Source organism: Meriones unguiculatus, chromosome 8 (genome assembly GCF_030254825.1).
Source record: "Meriones unguiculatus strain TT.TT164.6M chromosome 8, Bangor_MerUng_6.1, whole genome shotgun sequence".
Lineage (NCBI taxonomy): Eukaryota > Metazoa > Chordata > Mammalia > Rodentia > Muridae > Meriones > Meriones unguiculatus.
The window spans coordinates 101,937,318-101,952,619 of record NC_083356.1 but is presented as its reverse complement, the minus strand read 5'-3'; the positions used below and the strand labels follow the sequence as shown (position 1 = coordinate 101,952,619).

The 15,302-nt window shown below is 43.3% G+C and overlaps 1 protein-coding gene across 1 annotated transcript in view; it reads left to right on the top strand.

Moving 5' to 3' along the window:
• Dpp4 (dipeptidyl peptidase 4) overlaps positions 1 to 15,302 on the top strand; it is an 83,155-nt gene that overhangs the window by 44,390 nt on the left and 23,463 nt on the right. Inside the window, exons 11-18 of the mRNA XM_021637079.2 lie at positions 5,082 to 5,217; positions 7,395 to 7,439; positions 9,432 to 9,539; positions 9,788 to 9,864; positions 10,827 to 10,880; positions 11,221 to 11,342; positions 12,715 to 12,762; positions 12,993 to 13,091. Of these exons, the coding sequence (XP_021492754.1) occupies positions 5,082 to 5,217; positions 7,395 to 7,439; positions 9,432 to 9,539; positions 9,788 to 9,864; positions 10,827 to 10,880; positions 11,221 to 11,342; positions 12,715 to 12,762; positions 12,993 to 13,091 (689 nt within the window). The remainder of the gene's footprint in view (positions 1 to 5,081; positions 5,218 to 7,394; positions 7,440 to 9,431; positions 9,540 to 9,787; positions 9,865 to 10,826; positions 10,881 to 11,220; positions 11,343 to 12,714; positions 12,763 to 12,992; positions 13,092 to 15,302) is intronic.

Sequence of the window (15,302 nt, the reverse complement as noted above, 5' to 3'; positions counted from 1 at the left end):
GACACAGTAGATAAAGACTCCCTCTATCTCTATGAACACTGGATGACCCTTGGTCTTACACATTAGGCTCATCAAACCCTGAGATTGCCAGACAAGAAGGAAACTGGACTGGTGTTCCCCGCCCCCCCAAACCAGCAAACAGGTGACACCTGTAAGAAAGCAGACAGATTAGGGGGCTTGTGCGACACAATACTGTTTCCCTCAACCCTGCTGCATCTCACCCCACCCATCCATCTTCTCGGCAATCTGTCAGTGGACCCGGGAGGATTGGCATCCCTATCAGAGCAAAAGGTGGCATGGAGCCCACGGCCAGCACTGGCAGTACGCCTGCTTCCTCTGGTGATTCACTGAATTAATCACTCCCCAGTCTGCAGTTGCTCTGGGTAGCATTTCTACCAGTTAGCAAAGAGTAGCTTATTTTTAAGTATCGTTAATATACAATTGAAACATTTACACGAATTAGAGGCAGAGATGTCACCTGAAAGCCTTTTATGAAACACTTCCTCTCTACAAAAACAAGAAGTCGCTTTACAATATTTGCCACAGCAGGATATTCAAAAGCAAGTCCTGTGAGTGCAGCCAGCTGACTTTCTTCATAACATCCAGCTTATACATCACTCTCAAGGGATAAATGGAATTCACTGAGGAAAGAATTGTACACTTGAGGATTCACAGGAGTGAAACGAACTAGTAGGACTTCCTGATGGACTGTCAGACTAGACAAGAGAGGCAAGTACGGACATGAAAATCTGAAGCCATCTGCTCGATTTGAATCCTGGCTCCAAAACTTTCTGAGTTGGTTGGTCTTGGGAAAGTTACTTGACCTCACTGCGCTTGTGTTTCCTCATCTGCTAGGGAGGAACCACATTGGTGCCTGCCTACCAGAGTGGTCAGGAGCCTTAGAGGAAGCACACAGCCAGCTACTGGCGCAGAGTCAAGATCACATGGGTATAAACTCTTATAGATCCAGAAAGTACTCGCTGCTTCAACATGCAAACCATTCAGATTCCCTTCATGACTAATGCATCTCCAAAACTTTGAAGCTCTATTTGGGTCACTCTGCCCAACTTAGGACAAGAGACTCAGGCTTAGAAGGAGGCTGGGTTGTAGGTGTGAGAATCCCTCAGCATTTCCCAGTCACTGCAAGATGGGGAGTCTGTTCAGAATTTGCTCCCTTCCTCAGTCAGCATGTTGTCCTTACAAAAGATAGTCAGTAATCCTGATGGTGGCATGTTTTGTTGCTGATGATGATGTACAGTGGAGACTGAAACTGTTGAGTCAAGAGCTGAGTTAAGCCTTCCATCAGTTTCCACCTTTGTCACGGCTCTGAAGTGCCATACTGGCGTGATACTGACTCAGGGCTGTGACTAGAGGAAAGTATATGTATGAAAAGGTTTCAAAACAAATGATCTATCTACTACCTTGGTAAAAGGCTTCCGTGGTGCCCTCTCAGAGTGCAGAGTACAGCCTGAGCCGCTGACAGTGACTAAGGGATCAGACCCAGGTTCATTAACCTTTATCTAGAAACGGACAGGGAAAGTGGACAGTGCACGTGAGTTTCCTGGCTGCCCTCCCACATTCCATTACCCAGTGTTCTCAAATGGCAGAAAAATCACTTTACAGGTGGACGTCCAAGCCTAAGACATAACTTCCAGCTTTCACAGAAAAAGCTACCTACCACGGGTGACACAAGATCATGACAAAGTTCTTTTGCCCTCATCTGCCTCCCTGCAACCAGAACATTTTAAAAAGAAGAGGAGTGTTTCTGGGTGCTGGATTCTGTCCCTAACAAAGGGCCCACAAATCTCATCCGACTCTTCAGAGGTTTTTGTTTTTTGTTCTATTTTGGTTTTGCATTTTGAGACACAGGCTTACCTTGTGTTCTAGGCTGGCTTTGAACTTTCAATAATCTGCCTGCTTCGACCTTCGAAGAGTTTGCTGTGTTGGTGGTGTTTATTTGTTTGTTAAATCTGAATGAGCAAGAATGACTGAGATAGGACCAGAGCTAGCAGAAGAGAATTTATGATTCAAATTCATCTTGGCTGACAACCACTTTGTAAAGCTATAAATGGTTTTACACTGTGAAAGGGACAAGAACCATTTAATCAATCAATCAATTAATAAGTAATAGAAATAAAAAGGAATCCGTGACATTAAAATTGAAGTTTTACCTTGGAACGTAGCCATTCTCGTCAGAGTCAGCGTTGTCTCCAATACTGTGGCTGTGTGACAGACAGCATGTAGACCTCAGTGACCAAAACATATTTCCTAGCTGGAGCCCAAGTAAATGTTCCTTAATCTTTGGTCTAGAACATTAACTTTGAAAAACTTCTTTTTTTTTTTAGTCTTATTTTTGATTCTTCTCAGTTACTTGCAAGGATACATGACTGGTCCTGGGTAAGAGTTTACTCTCCAAGTCATTTGCCTCCCCTGCATCGGGAGAGTTAGGGGTGAAGAGAACCCTCGGACACTGCATCCTGACTACACTGGATTAGCAACAGTAGCTTAGCAGGAAATAGCACTGACATGAGGATGCTTCAGCTGAGAACTGGAGAAGTAAGGGGCACAGCAGTCATTCAGAATAAGGGTCAAAGTGGAAGAAAGAGAGGCCAACTAGGAAAAGTATTTTGGATGTTCAGGAGGATGTGGCCACCAAGACAGGAGAGTGTGAAGAAGCTTGAAATAGGAAGGTAGCATTTTATGAGCTAATGTCATGCCTGGTTGCTGATCAGGTCCTTAGATCCTGAAACCTTCAGTGAAATAACGTGAGACCCACAGTTTCTCCAGGGTACCAAGACATGAGCCATCCATGCCATAAAAGGGGAAATGCAAACCTGTAAGCGTTTGATCTTGAGTGTTCAATCCATACCTGCTGTAGGATTCAGAACATAAAGAAAAAGGAAAGAGAAAAAAATCAGATGTAAGTTCTCAGGAAGGATGGCTTGTGAGTTCTAAAAAATCAGAACATGAGTTTTGCCTTTCTTGAGAGCTGCATTCCTGGAGAATTTACTGAGCACCTGTTTTATGGACAAGACCCATGTGCCCTTACCTCAAGGAGCCAAGCCGGGAGAACAGGATGACCACAGGAGAGGATGGCTACTTCCAGGAGAAGCCAAGTAAGGGGAGTATTTAGAGTGGCAGAGTAGAGGAAAACAGGCTATGCCCACCCTCTCCAGGGTGGAGGGAGTAAGATGAAAGACCCATCATGAACTCCTGACAGAAGGGAGCCAGGCTTTGATCAGACACTACAGAGAAGTGATATATGAGTAGTCACTGAAATCACACCTGAGGGGGGGCAAAAATGTCCGAGAAAAGAAACCACCCAGAGCAGAAAATGTTAGGGAGACTAGTAGAAGAAAAAGTTATAAATTCCACAACATGTCATCATAAATCACAGCACAGTTCTAAAACGTACTTGAAGGTATGTGCCAGGGAGGACAGCCTGCTGGGACTGGCTTTATAAATTTGGGTTAAAATACTACAGAATACTCTGAATCACAAGCGCTATCTTTTGGCTCTTGAGAAATGTGTTTTGGGTTAAGGTTCTTTGATTTGTAAAGTCTTGTAAAGGTATGAGTCTATTTTTCTTTTATTTTTTACTTCTTTTTTTCCATCTGAAAGTGAAGTTGATAAAAGGGTCAGCTATAATTTCTTCCTAACAGCGTGGTCATGCAGGCTACAAAGACTAAAAATACTTACTGTCTGAGCCCCAACTAAATGCTCCTTAATCTTTGGTCTAGAATACTAACTTTGAAAACCTTCATTTTTTTTTTCCGTCTTATTTTTGATTCTTCTCAGTTATTTGCAAGGATATGTTACTGGTCCCGGGTAAGAGTTTACTCTCTGAGTCATTTGCCTCCCCTGCCTCAGGTGAGTGCAGAAGAGCTCAGTTAGGGGTGAAGAGCACCCTCAGACACTGCATTCTGATCACTCCTGGGGCCTAGTGGCAATGATTTGGCGACAACATCTTTCTATGCAAACATGCTGAGAGAAGAGAGGTCAGTCGGCAGTGTCCCTGACAACACTAAATTACTCTCGGGCAGCAGAGAGGAGCTGGGAAAGTCTCCACCTTGATTCCCTGGTCCCAGGGGTCAAGAAAGGGACTTAAGAGTCCTCAACATATGGTTTCAGTCACGCGTGTTGAGCCACTTCTGGGTGAGTCTGCTGCTTTTCCTGTTGGGTGTGCTTTAACTTCTTTTAGAAATTAAATTGCATTTCAAGCTTAAGGGAAGAGAAGACGTTACGTGATTAAATGGTGCTCCTAATCATGGAAAGTTATACTTCTCATTAGACGATGTCTTAGGGCTTTATTGCTGTGAAGAGACAACATGACCACAGCAACTCTTATAAAGGCAAACATTTTATTGGCTGGCTTACAGTTTCAGTTAGTGGTTAAGTCCATTATTGTCATGGTGGCACTCAGGCAGGCTTGGTGCTGGAGAAGGAGCTGAGAGTTCTACATCTTAATCCACAGGCAGCAAAAGGAGACTGTGTACTACTCTGGGTGTAGCTTGAGCATAGGAGACCTCAAAGTCCACCCCCCACAGTGCCACCCTTCCTCCAACAAGGCCACACCTCCTAATTGTACCACTCCTATAGGTCAAGAATTCAAACATATGAGTCCATGGAGGCCAGTCCTACTCAAACCACCAAAAATGGTCACTCACAACAAGGTCTGATGGGAAAAAAAACCCCATATTTCTTTTATATGTGTGTGTGATATACATACTGGTATTTGAATGTGTGTGGACTCATGTGTGCGCTCATGCCTATAAAGACCTGATGCTGACATGGGGCATCCTTCTGGATTGTTCTCTACTTTTATGTATTGAGCAGGGTTTCTGACTGAACCCAGGACCTGCCAGTTCTAGCTAGTCTAGCCAGAAGCTTGACCCATGGATTCCCTGTCTCTGTCTCCCAAGTGCTGGAGTTATAGGCGGCTACCATAGATGCCTGGTTCTTACTTGGATTGTGGGGGTCAGACTTTTAATCCTTCTGCATTGCAAGGCAAGCACTTTCTCAACTGGGCCATCTCCCCAGCTACACAATTTCTGAAACCCCTTCCTCCTTCTTCTCTCCAGGGATCACTATTTGTGTGATGTGGTGTGGGCTACAGAAGAAAGAATTTTTTTGCATTGGCTCAGGAGGACTCAGAACTATTCTGTGATGGCCATCTGTGACTATGATAAGACCAACCTCATGTGGAACTGTCCATCGGTAAGATTTCACTGGAACGCTCTGCTTTTCCAACAGCACGGGATTTGAGGGACCTGTGTCTTCAGAGTGAGTGAAGACTGGGATCAGTAAATGTTGCAGTTTCTCTTCTCTCTGAATCCATATCCAGCCCAAAGGTAGCAAAGTCAATCAGCTGCTGTCTGATTGTTGGATGCTTGCTATCTGATGGTGCTTCCATTTCGCCTTCACACACTAGTCACAGTGTGTTAGTTGTAGATACAATCATTTGTGGAAGGGAGGAGGAGTGACTAGAAACCCAGAAGACACAAGTTGTTGTCTACGTTCAGAAGAGGACCAGAGCCTGCAAGCAAAATGAAGGATAAAATATAAAGGACAGGGAATCGCTAGCTGAACACATGGGTAGCAAAGCAAATACCAGGAGGGCACAGATCCAGTACTAGATCTGTAACCATCTCCAAGCAGAAAACTGACTTAGAACCTAAACACAAAACTGTCAGTCTGAGAGAGTTGACAGTGCTGAGAGGACCTCAGTATTGACCCAACAGTGAGGTCCTGAGGTTTCCATCCAAGATACCTGGAAGTTCCTCCAGACTGAAGAATTCATCAAATCCTCCCTGAGAGGCAGCAGTCTCAGGAGAGGAAGGAGCTGACTGTTGCAGGCAAACATGAACCCTCTGTGCCCCCCTTTCCCTTCTGGTCATGAACCCTATGTTACACACTCCTCCCTGCTCTTATCCTAGATGAGCCCAGGGCAGATTATCACCGGAGAACTTGAGTGATATTTCCTATCTTGACTCACTCATTTGTTTATGCAAGAAACATTACTTTAAATGACTCCACCCTGTTACTGAGCTAAGGGCTTGTTTCTTGAATTAACTAGACAGCCTGCATTTGCCCAAAATATTTCTGTTTTGGTAGGGAGTGCAATTGCAAAGACATGCCATAAGACTTTCTATGCTTTGAACATTTACAATATGGCAGATACAGTGGAGCCTGAGGCTTAGTGAGGTTAAAAAGTTCTTAAGTTCCAGGACACACCTGTACTCAAACTGCAAAAACCTGAGCTCTTTGTTCACTGACTGACTCATCAGAATATCAGGGCATTGAGCCATAAGAGGGTTTCAGATAGATACAGAGGCTAAGAACAGATGCTCTGGTGGAGTCAGGTGAACAAGACAAGGAATTGGCTTGGGGAAGATAGAGAGCCATCCAGGATAAGATGTCCTGTGTGGGCAGATAAGAGAGAAAGGTCCATCTACGCCGAGGATTGTGCAAGGACATCCATAGTGAACAGCTCAGAGCATGGGGGGACTGATTGTATTTCCCACCTAAGGTGAAGGTGAGGAACAGGATGGGACATGAGGCTAACAAATTAGCTTTGGGCTCGGGGGCCTTGTTGAGGTGTTTGGATTTATCTTGTAAGGAATGGAGGGCTGTTCCACTGTTCTAAAATGAAGAGTAAAACGAGAACGGAGCTGTCTGTCTTCAAATATGATCAACTAGGGGCTGAGCAGGGAGGATAACGGACCACAAGATAACTGAGCATCCAATCAGAAGACTGTGGCAGTAGATCACTAGGACATCCTGAAGACATGAAAGTTGGGAGTATCTGTAGGGAGGGACAGAAAAGTCGAAGAAAGGGTCTGAGGGAGGTTTCCATGAGAAAACAGTAAGAAGAGTAGGAATCTAGACTGTACGGAAAAAAAAAAGGAGGTCTAAGAATAGGCTGGCGGGCTTGAGGAAAGAGAATCTAGATCCATGATTGTCGGTTTTAAAATGCTAGTTGGAGCTTCAGGCCAGCTCCAGGCAACAGAGGTAAACGATCAAATGTAATTACGTGAAAAATATTAACATACATAGAACTGTAGGATGAGAGGTTGTTTTCATTTATCTTGTCATAAGTGTAATTTCATTTGTGACGCATTTTGTGGGGCTAGGGATGTAGCTCAGTTGGTGGCATGCTGGATTAGCATGCCAGAAGGCCTCGGTTCAATTTCTAGCACTACAGAGAACTGAGCATGGTGGTGGACCCTGGGAAGCAGAGACAGGATGGCTTTATCGTCAGTTTAAGGACAACCTGGGTATACATGAGACTCCCATCTTTAAAATTAATTAATTAATTAAAAATATAAAAAGCATAGATGGATTTCACCATCTTCTCTTAGAAACACTGCACTGCCTGCCCTTTTCCTCCCCAGGCACAGCAGCATGTTGAAATGAGTACTACAGGCTGGGTCGGAAGGGTAAGTGTTCGGAGTTACGGATTTTATATACCTCTTGACTGCTAATCCGAGCTGGTTGATGTGTGACTGTCAAGTGTGTGTGTGTGTGTACTGTGTTGTCGCTTTATCAAATGTGAGGTGGCCCATTTCTCAGAGCGGAGGCTGTGCTTCCTATAGTGAGGGCACTGCATACCCAGAAAGGTAAAGAGACAGGTGAAACATCCAAGCCCAGAGCAGAGCTGGCAAAGCAAAGCGTGGTCTCCAGACGACTGGAGCTTCCAGGGAGCCGAACGCAGCCAGTACTGAAAAGCTGGCAGGATGCAAAGCGTGCTTGCTGACCTGCTGTTTTGAGATCTGCACTTTGGAGGCAGAACAACATTTTCAGCCTAGCCTGGATGACAGCCATCAGGAACAGGACCAACCCAACAGTGTCCACAGCACAGGGGACTCTGAGGAAGGTCTTTATCTGGGAAAGAGGGAGACCCTCAGAGACTCACAGCTCTCAGGCCTAGCCCATCACACGCACATGCGCAGCAGCACGATCCACGTCTGAGACTGTACTGTGGAATAAGGCGGGGCGGGGGAGGGGAGGACTCTAACCACCACGACACCTTGATTGAAGGATGGAAACTGAATGGCGCTTAGCTTCTGTGGCTACATCTATTAATCCTTCCTTAAAAGGGAAACAAAGTGACACACAAAATGATGTAAACATTTCCCATCTCTCTAGCAAGAGAGGTGAGGCTTCAGCCCAGAAAGACGACCCCTTTCTGCTAGGCCGGGAGCTTCCACAACATTCACATGTCCTTTTTCTCCAGGCGCTGATTGGGCAGAGGGGAGAGGTTTGCCAACATGAAAAGTGGTTTCCTCCATGGCAAGAGACATGCTACACTTCCTCACGACTCTTTGAAAAAAATATGTTTTTTCCTCTCTGTATTTAACCAGACAGATGCCACTTTTCACACATTTCTACTAGGCACAACTCCATCCAGGGGAAACAGGGAAATGTATTAAAAAGATAAGGCTGTGAACATAGGTCTAGAGAGGGGAATGTGTTTGAGAGCTCCGTAATGAGAACACCAAGTGTACTGCACGCCTCAGCTTGCTCCATAAATGAATTCACTTTGAATCACTAAATAGAAGAGGCAAGCATTTTCCTTCCTTCCCCAAATGGGAGCTTATGAGAGGAGAAACATCGAGGGCGAAGCAAACCAACAATTTTAAAAGACCATCCCCTACCTGCTCACAACCTAAGTAGGAAGTAGAAATTAAAACAGCAGCATGGTCCTTCCAGGCTGGAAGATACACTCTGCTATTTAAACATGATTTTCTGAGAGCTATCTTTTATTGAACTTTTTTTTTTTTAATGAAATTTTTCTTCTACATTTTCATGTAACCATTTCTGTAAGTTGTTGATCATCTTTAGCAAAATGAAAAGGCTTAGGATAAAAATAACTATATGAATACTTCCCTGGGAAATCTACAACAGATATCCTCAATGGCATCCAGTCCAGAAGTGGTTAAAGATGAAGCCTGACTTTCAAAAAAAAAAAAAAATGTGTAAAAACAGAAAAGAAAATTTCCCCATACTACAAACCACTTCCAACCTGAAACAGATAATAAGATGCTGTCTAGAAAGTGCACTTGCAATATCAAAGAAGTTCCTTCAAACAAGAGTGAATGCTAGGTTGCATGCCCATAGGTCTTCATTATTCTTCCTGGAATTATGTTCTAGGACAACAGAAACATCTCTGCACGCCCACTATCCATGGTGGGCATCTTTATGTGCGTTCTCCCATTCACCCCCACCCCACCCAGTTAACCCCTGAGTTCATTCTCTGCTCCACATTTTCTACTTAACGAAGATGTTCATTTTGAGATTCTTAGTTTCACCTGACAAGTAAAGGGAGCGTAGGTTTTTTAACACGGGTGCGGGAGAGAACCTCCGAAAACCGGAGCTGATACTGGGGTGAGACTTGTGCTGTGATATTTCTTTGCTCTGTCCTTGCCCAGTTTACTCCTGCAGCCCCCCGCTTCACCTCTGATGGCACCAGCTTCTATAAGATCATCAGCGACAAAGACGGCTACAGACACATCTGCCACTTCCCCAAAGATATGAAAGTGAGTGCGTTTGTTCAGCAGTTCCCAAGCTGACCTCCTTTCCTAACGGAAATAGAAATCATTTCAAGGCATTGAACAATGTGCACCAATTCTTCCACGGTATATGGGATAAAGTGGAATAGGACACTGAGGCCCCCTTTTCCCCCCAAAAAAAAACCAATATCAAGGTTATTTGACTTCCTGATAGAAAAGATTAAATCCTCTATTTAACTTTGATAGGAGAGTCTAATAAATCTCGTATTTAAAAGCCCAATCAGGACTGTACATTTATTACAAAAGGAGCCTGGGAAGTCATTGGCATTGAAGCTCTGACCAGCGATTATCTGTGAGTATATTCTAATAATCAGTAAGTAGGCTGTAAGCTCGCGAGTTATAATCACGCCCTCTCACAGAAACGCAGGAAAATCTCCCACAAAGAGTAGTTGATTTGGAATGTGTTCAATCTTTTTTTTTTTTCTTCTTCTTCTTCTTTTTAACATACGGAAGCCTTAATGATTTTCACATACGCTCAGCAGATTTGATACCATGCCACCGAGCAGCTCTACCTCTTGGTTTTACCTGCTTTGCACTGGAAGGGGTGCAATCTCTCTGTAACATCCTGGCCTGAGGCAGAAGCGTTCTGGCCTTCTGTTAACTTCAGACCGACGTGGGCTTTCTGAAAGGCTGAGAAAGGCAATTTCATCTGCTGGGTGGCTAGGCCTTGCTCTTTGGAATATGGAAAGCTTTGCTTTAAGCATCTCCTGCATACAAGAGCTGTCAGCAAAAGGCATTTTACTTTCCATTAGGATCTTGGGCTCTTTCTTTATTGGCCTCACCACAGAGGAATTTTGCCATTGCCCAGAGTAGTCTCTGAAGACTTTACAGAAGGGGCCCTGCCGCCCTCTGAAATACACAGCCCCTTTATCCACGCAGTTCATGTTATAAAACAGAAAAGACAGAAAACAGGATTGGTACTTGGGGTGAGTGTCCTCAATTTCAAACTAGCTATCCAGGCATATTTTTTCTTATAAAAATCCCTGTTTTGAGTTTTCACTTAACACCTCAGTGCAGGAAGAACTCCCCAGATTCATACATTTTTGACTGTTTAAACAATGTGCCCCTGGGTAGAGATGAGGGAGAGAGATAGCTCCTGGGATGGAGGGGCAAACCAAGTGTGGACAGAGAGCACACACTCATGCCGTACAGTTGCGTGTGCCTGTGCGCCTGGGGTTGGAGATTGGGGAAATGTATTTAACATTTTTTTGTAAATCATATTTAATATATATATTGTCTCTTTTTTCTTCTCAGATACTACATTAGTAATGAATATAAAGAAATGCCAGGAGGAAGAAATCTTTATAAGTAAGAGCACTGTCGAAATGTTGACATCATGGGTTTTCACTGACAGATTATTCTTGTTTTCTCTCTTTCTCTCTCTCAAATTGTTATAAGTACCTCTATTACTTCACTTATCCTTTATATGTAACTAAAACAATGACTTCATTAGGTGTTTACTGGCATTTCCTAACAATGGGAGGTTGAGGTTTTTACGAATGAACACATGCATTGGATGACAAAGAGAAAGAACCTGGGGGCTACCTTGGTAGTCTAGTCCAACTGAAACCAGAGTGTGGCTTTCTTTAGTTTCTTCCTTTCACCTAGTTTTTGATGAAGCAATTAATCTCCACTGTTGGCTTTACAGAATCCAACTTACTGACCCCACAAATGTGAAGTGCCTCAGTTGTGATCTGAATCCAGAAAGATGTCAGTATTATTCTGTGTCGTTTAGTAAAGAGGCAAAGTACTATCAGCTGATATGTTGGGGTAAGTTGGCACTGGCTGTGAGGAAGAACTAACGGCTGTTCTCGGGAAGTTCCTACCCTACAGCCCCAAGGGGCAGGAGGTCCTGAGGGTTTCCTCCCAGAACCTGTTCTTTCTTCTCTGCTCAGCCCCTTAAGTTAATAAGAAATTGTGAGTGGTGGGTGCCTGTCACCCAGAACACTCCCTGCTCTCTCCTCTGTTGACATTGCTACTGTTAATATTTATTATAAGTCAAGAAGCCTGGGTCAAGGGAAGGCACAGTGGCAGATGCAAGTCACACAGTAAGTTCAAAGTACTCTAATGGCTGTCTCCCGAGAAACCCCTCTAATGCTATGCCAGGCTGCTTCTCAGACTGAGAGGAAGAATCTAGACACTCTAGAGGACAGCCAACAGCACAAGGGGACTTAAAACTAATTCTCATCAGTTCTCAATGGTGTGTTTTGTTTACTGGGATGCATTTCCTCAGTGTTCTTTACTGTGGCTCAATTTTGCCATCATGTCTTAAGTATGTGCTTTATAGTAGGCACTGCACTAAAATCTTAACATTTGTGATCTTATTTATATCTTAATAAAAACTCTTCAAAGTCTATATTATCTTCTCTTTATCTAAAAGGATATCGGCGTGTAGGCACATTGACCTAACTTGTCAAGCAAGTCAGCCAGAGATCTAGCAGTGCCTTCACTCTGATTTCCGAGCAAATATAAAACTGAAACGCATCATTTAAATGTATCAGAATTGAATAGCTCACAAGATAGCTTGCTATGCAGTACCTTCTACTCCACAGCTACCACAGTTGAGATAAATAGTGAAGATATTGGCTTGTGAGAAAAACACTTTTGCATGCCAGAAAGAAACTGCTTATCCAAGTTAGGCGTTGCAGATGTGTCTCCTGGCTTCCAGACTCTCCTGAGTGGGGGCCCGTGTAGGGACTCGCCTCCTCCAGGTGAAGCTGGTTCTAGAGCTCTGCCTCATCACCCTCTGAAGAGTACAGGACCTGAGGGGTGGCATGGTCAGTATGAGGTCTCAGAAGGAGAATAGGGGAAGGTTAAGCTGCCATTTCAGCTCTCTGATGAGGACACTAGGCACGGAGAGGTAGACAGCCTGAGAGGGCAGAGTTCATTTCCTACCCTCTTTACCTGAGCCCTGGGCCTTTCCAGGAATGCATCCTTCACTTGATTGCAGTTGTTTTTAAGGGAGAATAAAAATGTGTGTTTTTTGGGGGGAGGGCGTGAGGAGGAAACGGCTGAGCTTCCTAAGTGCTGCCATGGCTGGTTTGTGTTCTGTCACACAGTAATAGTCGATACGTGTGAAAGCTCATGCATACATGCTGTCCTCATCTAAATCGCATTTTTTTTTCACTGATTGCATTCACAGGCCCTGGTCTGCCCCTCTATACCCTGCATCGCAGCACCGACCAGAAAGGTATTTCGTTATGGTTCACCCTCCACTGGCTTGCAGGAAAGAATGTGGGAATAGGACCAGCATGAGATTTTTCCTTGGCTTTAGTGTCTTAACCATGGGTTGGGCACAAGCCTTCCTACCTGAAGCACGCATAGTCCCGTTGCCGCACTGTCCATTTGTTCACGATTGTATCACGTGATCTAAATCCTTTGCACCATTGTGAATTACTGCTGTTTCATGTATTTGTTTAGAACTACGTGTTTTGGAAGACAATTCTGCTTTGGATAAAATGCTGCAGGATGTCCAAATGCCTTCCAAAAAATTGGACTACATTGTTTTGAATGGAACAAGTAAGTTAAATTTCTTTTGGAGTAGTATTTTTTTTTTTCATGAAAACAACAGAATATAAATGATGTGACAATTTGTTCTATCATAGCAATTACTATTTTTACCTTTTTATGTCTTAAAATAGAAGTCTACATAGAATTTGTTTTGTCAGGGGAGTACTTGGGGAAATTCACTATGGACAGGTCAGCTCATATGACTAGTCGCTCTTTTTTAATAGCAAACAATCATCACAAAAACAGCATAGTTAAATCACACCTGATACATTCTACCTGTGAACTACAGAGTTAGAAGGTACCCAAGATGGTTATGTTAAAAATTCGAGCTTGCTTCTAAAATGTTTAAACGTCAGCGTTTTAGGGGAAATTGTCATTTCCTAGTGAGTTTAGGCAGGAGCATGGCATAAGTGCGGATTGCACCTGGGAGCCATTAAGAACAATGGATGTGTTTGACCTAGAAATGCTTGTTTCTGCTCAGTTTCTTTTTCCACCAAGGAATAACAACTTATGGGAGAGGAAGAACTGCATCGTAATCGATAGAGTTTTGTTTTTTGTTTGTTTGTTTTTTTAAGTTTAGCATTATGGAAAATATGAAGCTGAAGAGATGGCTCAGCAGTTGGGTACTGCTCCTGCCCAAGACCTGAGTTCGGTTCCCAGAATCCATGGCCAGTGGTTTACAAACTGCTTGCAACTCCAGATTCAGGGGTCCCAACACCCTCTTCTGGATTCCCACCTGCTCCTACTTGCACAAACTCAGAGACCCATATACACATAATCTAAACCAATAAGAATAAAATATTTAAAAAAAAATGAAAAAAAAATCCAGCTCCTGTCATTGGAAGGCAGAGCCCACTTAGGCAGAATAACTTAGCACAAGTTTGCTGCTCAAAGGGGAAGTGCCTGTGAGTCACCGGGGCCCCTGCTAACAAGCCCCTTCCAACCCAGCAGGGGTGCCGCTGCTCCGTTCCCTGACATGTCTCGGATGTAAAGAGCTCATTTGGACAGTCTGGTGCCGAGTTCTGCAGTACATATGGAGACGTCATTCTATTTCAGTGGGCACACAGTGGGGGTCCTTGGGCGTTAGGGCCAGGGAGGCCACATGGTTAAAAGGAAATTTTCGTAGAGATTGTAGGGGGGCGTCAACACAACCGGGGATCAGGACCCATTAGGCTACAGTCACTTGCACTACAGGAAAGAGGGGCTGAGACAAAGCCTGAGAGAAGAGAATTAGGGAAGCGAGATCTCAGGTCCAGAAAGAACCCTTCCTCATAGAAAAACTGCGTATTTACAAATAGGTGGAGTTACAAACCCCTTCTAATCAACTAGTGCTGGCCGGACAAGATAAAGATCGAATAGTGATGATGGCTGAATGCATAAAAATATCAGTTTGACTAATCGTTTGTTCTTTGATTAAAAATATGGTAGAAAATTAATTTTATTCTCACTGACACATTGAATAAAAAACACAAACCAGTTAGTAAACATAAATGAAAATAAATCTATCCATACAACTATTTGACTACTGAATCTTTCTTTGCTCTTTAACAAAAAATCATTGTAAAATCAATCAAGAAACAAAAAAGAAAGTAAATGTAAGAAACACCTCTAGAGATCAGGATTTTTAGTTTAAATCTTCTTGAATATGTAAAATTCTATTTAGATTTATTAGTCTTATTTATTTTGAGAGCAAAGAAAATGGACTCATCATTTGGAGATAAATTTTTATTAAGCTGATGTCAAGTCGAGCACAAGAATCTAAATGGACCCAGGGAAGAGCATACAGAATGTTCAGAGCAGTTTATTTCACAGAAGCCGATCTCATTCTGTGAAAGCCTGAGCTGAAAATGGGACTCTGCTTTTCGGTCTGGGATGGCAATAGGAATTATAAAAATGCTATTAAATCAGAATTTTAAGAGAGAGTTATGGCCGACTACAAATTCTAAACAGCTTCAAGGAAATTCGAGAAGAGGAAAACATTTGGGAGGAAAATTTAGAACATAAACAAGCTAGATAAGTAGATCGGATGCCAAAGAACAGAAGCATAAAAACAAAACATTAGGAATCCTAAAATGCACTTGTGTTTTCCAAGGCACCAATGGATTTCACGGCTGTATTAGAAAAGACTTAATTGTTTTACACCAGAATAACCAGTATTTATGATCCAAAAAGAGTGTTCTTCTATCTTTAAAACGTGTTTCGAGGTTGATCATTCCTTTT